The 14,945-nt window shown below is 45.1% G+C and overlaps 1 protein-coding gene across 9 annotated transcripts in view; it reads right to left on the reverse strand.

The window, feature by feature from the left end:
* The window catches only part of REPS2 (RALBP1 associated Eps domain containing 2), a 237,995-nt gene that overhangs the window by 28,958 nt on the left and 194,092 nt on the right, over window positions 1–14,945 (reverse strand). For all 9 annotated transcript variants that reach the window (XM_067023194.1, XM_067023190.1, XM_067023191.1 and 6 more), the window contains 2 exons: window positions 9,426–9,509; window positions 8,231–8,376 (listed from right to left, as the gene is read on the reverse strand). In XM_067023194.1, the coding sequence (XP_066879295.1) occupies window positions 8,231–8,376; window positions 9,426–9,509 (230 nt within the window). The remainder of the gene's footprint in view (window positions 1–8,230; window positions 8,377–9,425; window positions 9,510–14,945) is intronic.

A 14,945-nucleotide genomic window follows, 5' to 3' on the forward strand; every position in this document is an offset into this window, starting at 1 on the left:
AATTTATAATAAAAACTCTCAGAAAGCTATTAATAGAGGTGAACTTCCTCAACTTGATAAAGAACCTCTACCAAAAAAAACTATAGCTAACATCATACTTAATGAAAAACTGAACGGTTCCCCCTAAGCTTAGGAACAAGGCAAAAATTTCTACTCTCATCACTATTTTCAACATGGTGCTGGAAGTCCTAGCCAGCCCAATTATACAAGAAAAGGAAACAAAAGGTACACATATTGAAAAGAAAGAAACGAAAACTGTCCCTATTTGCGGATGACACGACGGTCCATGTAGAAAATTCCAAGGAATCTATAAAAAACTCCTAGAACTAACAAGTGATTTCAGTAAGGACAGAAGTGAATTTGCAAGATAGATTAATCTACAAAAATCAATAGTATTTTGATATACTAACAATGAACACCTGAAAATCAAAATAAAAAATACAACTTCATTTATAAGGACTCAAGTTGAAATTCTTAGACATATCACAACATATACATAATTTACATGCTGAGAACTATACAACACTGATGAAAAAAACAAAATAGGATCTAAATAAACAGAGAAATAAATGTTCATGGATTGGAAAGCTCAACATAGTAAAAGATGTCAACTCTCCCCAGATTGACATAAAGGTTTAACATAATTCCTATAGAAATCTCAGTAGGATTTTTGTAGCTCAAGACAAAATTATTCTAAAATCAAATGGAAAGTCAAAGGAATCAGAATAGCTAAACAACTTTGAAAAATAATTATAAGTGGAAAAAACTGAAGACATATAGCTACAGTATCAAGTGGTGAAGTAATGAAGATACTAATCTTCGTTACTATATTGTGTGGTATTGGCAGAGGGAAAGACACATAGATCAATGGAACAGAATAAAGAGCCCAGAAATACTCACACTTGTACAACCAACTTATTTTTGACAGACGTGCAAAAGCAAGTCAATGGAGAAAGAACAGCTTTTTCAACGAAGGTGCTGAAGCAATTCAATATCCATAGGCCAAAAAATGAACCTTGACCCAAATCTCACACCTTACATAAAAATTAACACAAAATGGATCACCATCTTAAATATAAAGTGTAAAATCATAAAACTTTTAGAAGAAAACGTAAGAGAAAAAATCTTCAGGATCTAGAGCTTAGTGAAGAGATTTTAGAGTTGATAAGAAAAGCACAATCCATAAAAGGAACAGAAATAAGTAAGTTGGACTTCCTTAAAATTTTTAAACTTTTGCTCTGCAAAAGACTCTTTTAAGAGGATGGAAAAAACAAGCCACAGACTGAGAGAAAACATTGCAAACCACATTGATTTGTATTTAGAATATATAAAGAACTCTCAAAACTCAACATTAAAAAACAATTCAATTAGAAAATGGGCAAAGGAGATGTGAAGAGACATGTCACCAAAGAGGACACATGATGGCAAATACACACATGAGAAGATGTTCTAGCCATTAGGGAAATGCAAATTAATACCACAGGGGGATACCACTACACATGTATTAGAACAGCTAAATTTAAACGACAGTGACAATACCAAATGCTGGTGAGGATGTGGAGACACTGAAGCTCATACACTGCTGGTGGGAAGATAAAATGGTACAGCCATTTTGGAAAACAACTTGGCAGTTTCTTTAAAAACTAAATATACACTTAGCACACAACCCAATAATCACACTCTTGGACATTTAGCCCAGAGAAATGAAAACTTATGTATACACAAGAACCCGTACACAGATGCTCACAGCAGCTTTATCTGTAATACTCGACAACTAGACACAAACAAAAAGTCTCTCAATAGGTGAATGGCTAAACAAACTGTGGTACACCCAGAGCATAGAATACTGCTTAGCAGTATTGATTTATACAACAACTTCGACAGATGTCAAGGGCATTATGCTGAGTGAAAACAAGCCAAACTCAGAAGGTCACATGCTGTGTGCTTCTATGTATATAACATTCAGAAAATGACAAAGTTATAGAGATGGGAAACTGATCGATGGTTACCACGGGTAAGGAGTAAAGAAGAAGATGGGGTAAGGGTGACTCCTGTACCTTGATTACAGTGGTGGTTACAAGACACACACATGTGATAAAATGGCAAAGAACTATACATATACACTGCCCCAACATCAATTTCCTGGTTTTGATATTATACTATAGTTAGGTAAAATGCAATCATTGAGAGAAACTAGGTGAAAGATACACAGGACTTCTTTGTACTATTTTTGAATTTCCTATGAATCTATAATTATTACAAAACAAAAAGCTTTGTTTTTTTATAAATTTATTTATTTTATTTTTGGCTGCGTTGGGTCTTCATCGCTGCACGCGGGCTGTCTCTAGTTGCGGCGAGTGGGGGCTACTCTTCGTTGTGGCGTGTGGGCTTCTCAGTGTGGTGGCTTCTCTTGTTGCAGAGCACGGGCTCTAGGAGCGCAGGCTTCAGTAGTTGGGGCACATGGGCTCAGTAGTTGTGGCTCGCGGGCTCTAGAGGACAGGCTCAGTAGTTGCGGCACACAGGCTTACTTGCTCCGCGGCATGTGGGATCTTCCCGGACCAGGTCTCGAACCTGTATCCCCTGCATTGGCAGGCAGATTCTTAACCACTGTACCACCAGGGAAGTCCAAAAGTTTTATGAAAATACATGTTGATCAGAACTGGATGCCCCTACTTAAACAAATACCACGCTAAGTGTGCCAGCTTATAACAGTTTCCCCTCCTCTGGGAACTGTCTCCATCCCCTTCCCCCTCCCTCCACAGGGATGGGCCCCAAGGCAGACAGTCCTATTTGTCTTAAGAAACGCTCAGCTCTGTTTTCATACTTGAACGGATGCTAGCCTGTGCTAAGCTGACCAGATTCTCTCTCCCAGGGATGTATGGGTCGTGCTTAAGAGTTTGGTTTAGCCTGGGCCCTGCACATTGAGAATGTAACATCTGGAGCTGAAGGTGGTTGAGAAGTCTTCACAGATAAAAATGACAGAAAATAGAGAAGAATCAGGAGGAGAGCCAACAGGTATACAGTCCTCTCTCCCAATCCATCCCTGCCCCTGGTTTCCATGAGTCACCCCTGTATTCTTATAATAATGAGCAGGGTTTTGCTAGCTCAAGTTGCTCTTTATGTTTTACAACCAAATGAGCCCTAAGTAACGCAAAGACAGGATCCGGCCCCCAAAACCTCTCAAGGGTTCAGTAAAGGTGTCTAACTTGCCTCACCTCTTAAGACTTGCTTCTACAGTTTGTCTCTCTAGGTTCTCCTAACTTTGTTACTCACTGTTCCAAGGTGGGCTCTAAGTGGCCTCGTTTCCAAGGAGGAAGATAAGGGAGTAACAGCAAGGCGTTTATTTTGCCTGCTGCTGTTGTACGTCAGGCGATCTCTCAGTTTAGAACTGCGTACTGTGAGGCTCATCCACTGAAGGTTCTGTGGCAGACTGTCCTGCAATCCTATTCTCATGCCTTCCTGTTTCCAGTAGCATCTCCTCAGGTTGAGCTAGGCACATGGTCATGCAACTAGAAACTAGTTGCATTTCCATGTCTCCCTTGCAAGTAGATGAGGCCACATGACTAAGTCTGGGTGAAAGGGATCCGAGAGAAGTGACGTATGCCACTTCTGAGTCATGCCCTTAAAAGTAATCTGTTTTCTCTCCATTTGTTCCTTCCCCCTTCCTGGGACCTGGAACACGAACACGTTAGAGGTGAGCCACCTCCGACCCTATGGATAAAGGCAACCCTCACAGGGATCTAAACACAAGACGACAGAAGGTACCTGGGTCCTGGGCAGGTACTCTTCTGGACCACTCACCAACTCAGACTTTTACATAAGAAAGTAGTTCATTTCTATGTTATGTGAGTGACTGTTACCTGGTTTATGTTCAAGCAGCTGAACCAATGTTTGAAGGAATATAAACTGGGGTCTCTAGATGAGAAAAATCTTCTTAGCCTTCACCCTGGGCCCTGATTTCCCCCACGGAATTCTCAGTACAGCTTTTAAGAAGTGAGTTTATACTGCCTTTTCTCTTCTTGGAAATGGTAGGTTTTCATTAGAGATGCCAATCATCAACCCCACAGATATTCCAGTGTTGCCAAACATGAGGAGGGAAGGGAAACAGAATCCCAGCCACAATGAGAACGTCATACAGACAAGCAGACACTGCCACGCAAGCTCCTTGGAATGCCCTGGGGCGGCCAAGGACAATTCCTGGGGTTCCAGAGAAGAGCAAAGGCCACAGAGGCTGGCACAGGTTCAGTCACAGTACTGCCACACAACATCCTCTAGTTCTAAACTGTTCAAACAATTCTATTTTCCCAAAATCCATCCTTAGCAGATACATTAGATATGGGGGAAAAAAATCAAGCTAAATTATTTCTAAGAAAAACCCACTTCTGTCCTTATGGGTACCTCATTAATGATGACACAATCGGAGAGCTGTTTATTACTTGTAATCTGGACTCAGGAGGTCACTTGGAGAGAATATTTTATTAGGTCCTCTCCCTTAAATGGAACAGACAATGATGATATCTGAAGCAGAATTTGTTTCTTATTAATAGGTCAGATCTAACGTTAATTTCCCCAAAGGCTGAAGACCATTTTGCAACTTGATTTGTGACTCTTTTCTCAGTTTTCCCAAAGATGGTATATAGTAACGACCACTCTAAATGCACTGGAGAGAGATTAACTTACTACATACAATGGATGTCTAAGGGCGTCAGAGCTTAATTCTCTCCCAGGACCCTAGTTGAGAAAGGGCCATACAGACTAACCAGCATGTGTCTGGCTGTCCTCTCCCCAGGTTTTAAAAAATTATGAATGCTAACTTGCTCCTTATCACTCCAAAATAAACTGGTCTGGGACCTGGAGTAAGTCTTATAAAGTTCCCTGCCATTTACAGCACTATTTGCGTGGCTCGTGGGTGCTAGCCTCTTTCAGCCTGACCCCATGTGGGCACCTAACTAGTGAAAGGGTATCATGGTGAGGGGCAGTGACTGAACAGGCAGATAAAAGAAAATATCTCCTTTCAACAAATGCTGCTGGGACAACTGGAAATCCATATGCAAAAGAATGAAGCTGGACCCCTTCATCATACACAAAAATGAATTTAAAATAGACCACAGGGCTCAACGTAAGAGCTAAAACTATAAAGCTTTTAGATGTGAACACAGGAACAAAACGTCATGAATTTGATTTGGGCAGTGGTTTCTACGATAAATTTTTTTTTCATATCTTTATTGGAGTATAATTGCTTTACAATGTTGTGTTAGTTTCTGCTGCATGACAAAGTGAATCAGCTATATGTATACATATAACCCCATATCCCCTCCCTCTTGAGTCTCCCTCCCAGCCCCCCCGCCATGCCACTGGGCAATGGTTTCTTAGGTACAACAGCAAAAGCACAAGTGACGAAAGAAAAAAATTAGAGGAATTGGACTTGATCAAACTTTAAAATATTGTGCTGCAAACAGCACCATCAAGAAAGTGAAAAGAGGGGCTTCCCTGGTGGCGCAGTGGTTGAGAGTCCGCCTGCCGATGCAGGGGACACGGGTTCGTGCCCTGGTCCGGGCGGATCCCACATGCCACAGAGCGGCTGGGCCCGTGAGCCATGGCCGCTGGGCCTGCGCGTCCGGAGCCTGTGTTCTGCAGAGGGAGAGGCCACAGCAGTGAGAGGCCCGCGTACCGCAAAAAAAAAAAAAAAAAAAAAGAAAAGAAAGAAAGAAAGTGAAACGACAATGCACAGAATGGATGGGAGAAAATATTAGCAAATCATACATCTGACAAGGTTCCTGTATCCAGAGTATATAAAGAACTCATAACTTAAAAATAAAAAGATAAATAATCCAATTTTAAAATGGGCAAAAACCTGGGAAGACATTTCTCCAAAGAAGTTATACACATGGCCAATAAGCACATGAAAAGATGCTCAACGTCACTGTTCATTAAGGAAATAAAAATCAAAACCACAATGAGATACCACTTCACACCCACTAAGATGGCTATGATAAAAACTCTAAAAATCAAATAACAAGTGTTGGTAAAGAGGAGGAAAATTTGGAACCCTCATACTGTACTGGCAGGATTGTAAAATGCTTTAGCCACTGTGGAAAACAGTTTGGCAGGTCCCCAAACTGTTAAACATAGTTACCATATGACGCAGCAATTCTACTCCTAGGTATAAATACTCAAGACAAATGGAAAGGCAAGTCCACACAAAAATCTGTACACAAATATTCTCAGCATCATTATTCTTATTAGCTGAAAAGTGGAAACAACCCAAATGTCCATCAACTGATGAATGGATGAATAAAATGTGGTATATCCATATAATGGAACATTATTCAGCAATTAAAAAAAAATTAAGTTCTGACTTACTATATACACCATGGATGAACCTTAAAAACATGATGCTAAGTGAAAGAAGCCAGTCACAGAAGACCACATGTTGTATGATTTCATTTAAATGAAATGGCCAGAGCAGGCACATCTATGAAGATGGCAAGTAGACAGTGGTTGCCTGGGGCGTGGGGGAGGGGAGAATGGAAAGTGACTGCTAATGGGCATTGAATCTCTTTTGGGGGTGATGAAAATGTTCTAAAATTAGACTGTTATGATGGTTGCACAACTTCGTAAATATGCTAAAAACCACTGAAGTATACACTTAAAAGAGTGAATTGTATGCTATATGAAATGTATCTAAATCAAGTTGTCTTTTAAAAAAGATGAAGAGGACTTCCCTGGTGGTGCAGTGGTTAAGAATCTGCCTGCCAATGCAAGGGACACGCGTTCGATCCCTGGTCCGGGAAGATCCCACATGCCGCGGAGCAACTAAGCCCGTGCGCCACAATTATGGAGCCTGCGCGCCACAACTACCGAAGCCCGCACGCCTAGAGCCTGTGCTCTGCAACAAGAGAAGCCACTGTAATGAGAAGCCCGTGCACTGCAACGAAGAGTAGCCCCCGCTCGCCACAACTAGAGAAAGCCCGCGCACAGCAACGAAGACCCAACGCGGCCAAAACTCAATAAATAAATTTATGTATTTAAAAATAAAAGATGAAAAAAAAAGATCTCTGCGTGAACTCCACCAGCGGCCCTGCCATGCACTTTGGAGGATGTCGTAGCCACCACTGAGTGACTAGCATTGATGTGAGGTGCAGATTACAGTGGAAAGCTGGGGAGAACATGGAAGCAAGTTTAGCTGTCTGTGTCCCTGATAGAGATCCATCCTCTAGGCTGGAAGGTGGCTGGAAGATGGCCAAAGCTCTCAGTGATGATTAAGGACAAAATATACTTCCTTTATGCACTAATACTACCAGGAAACTGTCTATTTGGAAAAAACAAAAGCCATTACCTGAAAAAGAGTGCTGCACAGACTGAGAATGGGGACTGGCTTCAAAGGCAAGCTGCACCCACAGAACCTGTTGCTTTTCTTCCCATAACACTGTAAGCAGGAGTAACTCCGAGGCAGCCCCTGAGACCCACAAGGCCCCTGGAGCGGTGCCATGACGTATCCCGAGCATTTGTGTTAGTGACTAGTCAGGCTCACTTGAAGTAACACGCAGCAGCAGCTTTCTGCCCTGGACACCTGGCTCAATTTCACTGAGGCAAGTGATGGCTCTTCTTAAAGCCAAAGCCTGGAGGAGGATGGTCTTCTCGGTCCCGGGCCATGTCCACAGGTGTCCCCACCCTCCATCCAGCTGATCATACAGACAGATATCTTAGCAGCTCTGCATGTGACTGTTCTGTGCTGAGGTGCTCAACAACAGAACCTCTACATGGGGATGAAAAGGAATCACACACCACATCTACTCAAAGTCAGGTCTGAGGGTCTTGAAGCTGGCCACGTGCACCGGGGAACATGAGATAAGACAGGCAAAGAGGGAAACTGCCTTTTATATTACTGTCTTCTTCCCAGGAAAACACAGGCCAGAACAAAGAAGAGGGGTAGGAAGAAAAGGAAGAGGAGGGGAGGAGGGGAAGGAAATCAAATCAACCCAAAGCACACCCCAGCCTGGGACTTGCTCGTCCCTGGGGTCAAGTTAAGCCCTATCACTTAGAAAGCCTCTTTCTACGTGACCGGGAGACTGTAATCCCATCACAGAAATGAGTAAGGTAAGACTATAACCATTAAAATCACACCTGTCCAGGGTGAGGAGTGTAAATGTAAGTTTACATTTACATATGTATAGGCAGATTTAAAATGAAGTTTCCGACCTTTCGCTCATTTATCTGTTCTACTTACTTTTGGACTGTTGGATGGGGTTTCACGGTTGCTACAGAAGCTGGCCCGCCTACAGCAGTAGTAGGCTCTTGATTTTCTGTAGCTTGATTTTCAGGTCGGAATTTTCTACGGATGGGCTTTGATGGGGGCTGAGAATACGGTATGTCCTGTGGATTTAAAAAAAAAAAGCAAACCAAAAGTTAAACAATTAAATGCCACCCATCATGTCAATGCCCCACGTTCCTCTCGGCCTGTCCCCAAGGTCAGTCATGTGCTCTATTCAAACTTGACACCTCAGGACAAGTGGCTGATTCGTGGCTTGGCAAGACCTGGAGAGACCCAGGCATCAGATTCCAGGGGCCTTTCCTTCTTTCTTTTTCTTTTTTTTCCATGCTTGCAGCCTATTACCTCTTTTGTCACCTGGAAGGACACAGCACTCAGATGCCCTCTCTCCCTCCCCTCCTTTCTTTTTTAAATGCTGTGTGCATCTCAAACCACGGGGCCTTTCCTTACTGAAGACAAAATTCACTCTTGCCTCACTTTGGGGCCTTGGGGAATACGTTCTGAATCTGCTCTAAGTTTTAAAGTTTGTAGAGGTCTTCGTCATATGCTCATCTTTCTCCTACCCCAAGCTCCTACATCAAGCCAAACTGACGAGCCACTGTGTCTTCTGGAAGGAGACAGTTGGCCTGCTTCCTTGCAGGCCCTGCCTCACCTGTGCTCCCAAGCCCAGGCCCCTGTGCTCTGTGATGGGAGGGGGCCTGAGAAAATGGGGAAGGAGAAAGGAGGGGAGAAGACGAATGGGAGAGCACGGTGAGTGAGCGAGCAAATGGCCCAGGACCTGGTGACGTGGGAGGGCAAGGGGGGACCGTGGCAAAAAGACTAGGAAGGGGGGACCGCCCCAGCCCCCAGGGCACCCCTTGAGGCTCAGCAGGGCTCCCCACTGCACCTCTTGGTCTTGCCAAAAGCAAGGCCACCATATTTAGCTGGGAGGTTGAAGAGGGAAGTACCAACTATCAGAAACATCAAGGTGGAGCCCAGGAATCACCAGGACCCTAATCTTCACCAAGAACCCAGATACTAGGAAATCTGGATCATAAACATTCATGTCAGGGCATGAAAACTTTAAAACGGTATGTCTGCTCACAGAGGCAAGCAGCCCAGGGGAGGGAGGCGTCACAAGGCCATCACAGTAACACCCTCACGCTGGCCTTACCTTCTTTGTTGGACTACTTTCCGCAGCTTGGGAAGGGGCTCTGTTCAGCTGGGGGTGTAACTCGGCCTCAGACGCTTGTTCAGACTGTAGCAAAAGATCACAGAAAGGAAAAAGCTGCAAAAACATAACCACCTAAATATGTAATGAAAAGAGCTTAAGAAAAGAGTTACTAAGGAGAAAGAGCCAAGGATGGCCGGAAACTGCTGATCCTTGAGAAAAGCTTCCGTGACCCTGCTGTTCCCTCCCACCCCTCCTCCCAGCGTTGTTCAATCTTAGGAAAAGAAGTCACAGGAATGTCTTCCTTTTTAAAAAAATTTTTTAATTTATTAATTTATTTTTTAAACATCTTTATTGGAGTATAATTGCTTTACAATGGTGTGTTAGTTTCTCCTTTACAACAAAGTGAATCAGTTATACATATACATATGTTCCCACATCTCTCTTCCCTCTCAAGAGGAATGTCTTCTATAATTGGACGTATGTATTGCTAAAAACTAATGCTTTGAAAGCACAAACTAAAAATAACAAAGCTTATCAGAAAAATAGGGTGGGGAAAGAAGTTAAAATTTCAACCCGAGCACTAACAAAAACAATAATTATAATAAAAAGCACTGAAAGTTTTTTAAATATTAAATTTCTGATAAACACTCTAGTAGATATGACTCTACCTTAAAAAAAGGTGAGGGGTAAGCATGATGGAGGGGTAAACAGAGGGATTCTGGCTGCTGAGTGTACGGAGTCTGTGAATAAAAGCACAAAGACGGGCGAGGAATGGCCCCAAAGGCCTTCAAGACAGCGGAGCCGCACAGCCCGGCGCAGAGCCCAGGGAGCGCGGGTGTCCCGCTCAGCTCTCTATCTCCCGGGCTTGCTACATTCAGCGCTGCTACAGTCCTTGGCTTTCAGCCACTAGTAGCCAGTGAGGAAAGATGTTAACATGTGAACCAACGTGGCCTCCACATTATCAGTCCTCTATTGACCCACAAGCTAATCTGCATCACAGAAACACACATTGCGGCATACAACCTACAGGCCTGAGGGCACCTACTTCGTTGCTAAGCAGCCCTCTCCAAACCCTTGCAGGGCCTGGCTTCTTCCTTACTCTGACCCTACTCCTCCCCGCCCACCGCCCCACCCAGCACATTCCAGCTGCCTCTAGTCTTCAGAGACCAGCAGCCCAGCTCGGCACCCTCGGCTGTGTTTGTAAAGCTCCTGTCCCTGGCATCTGACGAGTCGCAGTCTCCTACTTGGAATCATTCTCTCTTCCTGTTCTGGTTCCTCTTATCCCTCACGCGTGGGGTTTCTCAAGGTTCCGTTTTCAGTTCTCCTGCTCCACGTTTCCCTCCCTGTCGGCTCTCTCCCACAGTAAGCCCGTCTGCTCCTATACTTCCACTGCCCGCGCTGGAATCCTTGGTGCCCAACCAACTCCCAGCCTCTTTGAAACCCACGCTGCAGGCACTCAACATGCGTGATTTCTAGTTCCAAGTTTTTCTTATACCCTTCTCCTTTCCATTAAGGGTAACTGTATTGTTATTGTTGTTGTTGTTATTAATAGATGTGTACTATGAACCACCGAACACTTGCTATGTGTCACATGTTGCTCTAGGTGTTTTGCATGGATTACTGCATCTCATCATCACAGTCCTAGGAAGTCGGGAAGAAACTAAGGACCCAGAAGGTAAGGGACTCACCCAAGATCACACAAATAGCAGAGTCCAAACCCAGGCCTCAGGTTCCGAAGCCGGGCTGTGACCACTATGCTAGACAGCCTCCAGCACTCTTGGGCCTGAGTGTTATTCACTCAAGAAATATCTATCCAACAGCCACGACAGGCAGCCCCTGTAGTAGCACCGGTGTTCAAGGATGAACAAGCCCTGGACCTTGCAGTCTAGTGGGAAAGGCAAAGAATGTGCAGGCAAACAGGCTTCAGGGGAATAAGGACTACGGCGAGGGCGTGCGGGGGCTACAACAGCAGCCGGCCTTGTAGGTCACCAAGACTCAGGCAAAGGTGACATCCCGGCTGCGAGCTGGGTGCAGAGGGGCCCTGCACAGGGGTGGCAAGAAAGGAGGATCAAGGGGCCTCCCAGGTTCTGACACCCGGGAGGGCCGGCTGCGGTACCACGAGAGCACGGAGGCCAATCCCGTTCGGACAGATGGCATCACAGTCCAAGATGCGCGAGTCCAATGTCAGCTTTCTGAATGGCTGAGCAAGGACCTGACAAGCACCTAGTGCAGGGCTGCCCGTGACGTGTGCTAAAGAACAGGACCTGGACCTGAGGCCCGCACTCGCCTTCCACTGCCAATCCACTGCCTGCCCTGCTACGGCCCGCCCGGTCTCCACAGGGATCACAGGTGTGCGCCCACGTGGCCCAGCGGCCAGGCAGAGAGGAGAGAAGTGACGGACCAGTCACTCCGCCTTTCAGTTGGTCAGTTCCCCTCTGTATCATCAGGCAGGTAGAGAGAGGTGTCCGTCCTAACGCTCCCTTTCCTGGGGAGATGAGTGAAGTCTCCTTCTTGTGGAAATACTGAGGGAAATGATCCATTTCATCCTCTTTTCAACAAAAATGAGGATTCTGAGGACAGCAAAAGCAGTAGCGTGTCTTTATCACTGACTTCCTTTTCTTGTAAACATCTCTAAATCACCAACAACAATGGGGTGGGGCTGGGGAAGGATGAGGAGCAGTTGTATGGCCTGAAAACTGTTTTCCATTTTAAAATTTATCTTCCTGAAATTGTATTCAAGGGCCTGGGTTTTCTAGCTCTATTACTAATAACAAACAACTCCGCAGTGTTAAGTCAGGCTGATCTAACCATCAGTCTCCTTAGGAGGAAACTCAAGACCTCCCCACCACTTTCTACTGCTCCAGGATCCATTCGAAATGGGTCCACCTATTAACATTCAAAAGAGCAAACCTCAGGAGGGGCCTAGAACACAAGAATCAGGAAGGACCTGGAAAGGCAGAGCCTCACCCCAGTCAGAACTTATCCCAGGAAAAGAGATGAAAAAAGAAAACTAGCTTTGTGCTCAAAAAAGAAATTTTAAAAACCTAAAGATGAGACTTAGACACGCAAAAGCCCCTCTTCCCAATAAACTATTCCACTTCCCTTCATGAAAACAGTATGAAGCTCACAAAAGACTTAGCAGCTGGCAAGCAGAACAAAATGGGAGATTTCATTGCTATTTCTTCAGACTTTTCTAAGTTAACAATTCTGGGAGAATGAAAACCCATGAAAACAGGGGGACGCCAGTGGCTCCCTTTCTTCTCTTTGTATTAGAGAAATGGGGGAACAACTCTGCTATCAATATGGACAATATGTCCTTGTCCAAAAGTTCTGGTTGTCTGAAGTGAAATCCAATGCCTGAACTTTATGAAAGAAATAAATATGTGGATTACAATTATACTAGAATATCAGTCCTTCCCTCATGGCTCCATGTGTAACAACACATACCTAGCCGGGACGTGACAAGCCAGGAAAAGGCACTTTTAGCCAAGAGCTCATTGAAACTTGAGCTAAGGTCCCTTTTAAAAATATAACTGTCATTTTAATATTAATACTCTCCTATCCAGAAATGAGAAATATATTTTCATTCTAATTTTGCAATGAAAAACCTGGACAGGTCACATGGACTTGGAAGGTGCTGCCACTCAGGATGCTGAGAACTGCTGTGGAGTGTTTTTTTGTTTTGTTTTTTTGTGGTACGTGGGCCTCTCACTGTTGTGGCCTCTCCCGTTGTGGAGCACAGGCTCCAGACGCGCAGGCTCACCGGCCCAGCCGCTCCGCGGCATATGGGATCTTCCCGGACCGGGGCACAAACCCGTGTCCCCTGCATCGGCAGGCGGACTCTCAACCACTGCGCCACCAGGGAAGTCCTGCTGTGGAGTTTTGATGGGACAACATGGGCTCTGCTCAGTTGGCTCCCCAGAAAGGGACATAGGCCCAGGGAGGCGAAGCATTTGGATTCTCCACCAGAAGAAGGGATCATTCAGTTATTCAGTTATACAGATAATTATATTATACATCTGATGTGTCACTTTCCAAGAATCCTCAGCTCAGGTTTGGCTTCTAGGCAACCAGACCCGAGACACCAGATAATGTACTCCCAGAAGAGGGGAGGTTAAAGTACTCTAGTATGTTTCTCCTTGGGCTGTCTCTTGAATCTCTTGTTCTGGGGGAAGCCAGCTGCCATGTCCTGAAGCCACTCAGACAGCCCTGTGGAGAGGCCTACTTAAGAAGGAACTGAGGCCTCCTACCGACAGCCACGTGAATGCACCATCTTAGAAGTGGATCCTTCAGCCCCCATCCAGCCTTCAGATGACACCGGTCCCAGTTGATGTCTTGACTGTGGCCTAATGAGAGACCCTGAGCCAGAACCACCCAGATTAGTTGCTCCTGAATCTCTAAGTCACAGAAACTATGAGATAATAAATGTTCATAGTTTTAGGCCTCTTAAAAAAATACACTCTAGTAAGTCTGGAACTGGAGGTCTAGTAGGGTGGAATAAGTGTGAACAGTGGAGAACAATGGGAGGGCTGAAGTTGGAGAAGGGCAGTGGATTGGACCACACATGGTCTTACAGATTGTCATCCTGGACTATTTATCAGCCACTCAGTACCATTCCCCACATCTATGCTCTTCCCGACACTGCAGTGGGTCAGAACCTGGGAACTACATTTATAGAATCTCCTTTCAACACAATTCCTTACTGCCACTGAGAGTCACTCACACGAAACCAAGGAGGTGAGAGAAAACAAGCCATATTACTGCTCCTCTGGCAGCAGTGGGCAGAAAAGCATGGGCTTCAGCACTCAGAAGATCTTACTGTGTGTGGCCTTGGGCATTTCCCTGCAAATCATGATTTCCATGCTGCAGGCAGCCTGAGCATCTCCAGCTGTTTCCTTCAGTTCTTGGAATATCTGCACTTCCAGTGAGTTATGGTAAACCTGACAGCGGTAGCCTTCACTCACCTCTGCTTCTCCAGCACATCTAATTCTTTCTGTAAGCACCTAATTCCGTGAATGAAATCTCTTCCAGTGTGAAACACCTAGAGCAGTTTCTGTTTTCCTGACTACACCTTGGTTGGTACATCCATACTGAGGATTTGGAGCTTATCCCGAGGGCCACAGGGGCCAAGGAAGGATTTCAGGTAGGGAAGTGAGCTGACTAGATTTGTGTTTTAGAAGGATCATTCTGGACCCAGTGAGTAAAACAAATTGGAAGGGACCCATACTGGTGGAAGGGAACTCAATTAGAAGGCTAAAGAATAAAACAAGACAAGATGGGCTTCCCTGGTGGCACAGTGGTTGAGAGTCCGCCTGCCGATGCAGGGGACGCGGGTTCGTGCCCCGGACCGGGAGGATCCCACATGCCGCGGAGCGGCTGGGCCCGTGAGCCATGGCCGCTGAGCCTGCGCGTCCGGAGCCTGTGCTCTGCAACGGGAGATGCCGCAACAGTGAGAGGCCCGCGTACCGCAAAAAAAAAAAAAAAAAAACAAAACGAAACAAGACAAGAGACGATGGTCAT

Source organism: Kogia breviceps, chromosome X (genome assembly GCF_026419965.1).
Source record: "Kogia breviceps isolate mKogBre1 chromosome X, mKogBre1 haplotype 1, whole genome shotgun sequence".
NCBI classification, from domain to species: domain Eukaryota; kingdom Metazoa; phylum Chordata; class Mammalia; order Artiodactyla; family Physeteridae; genus Kogia; species Kogia breviceps.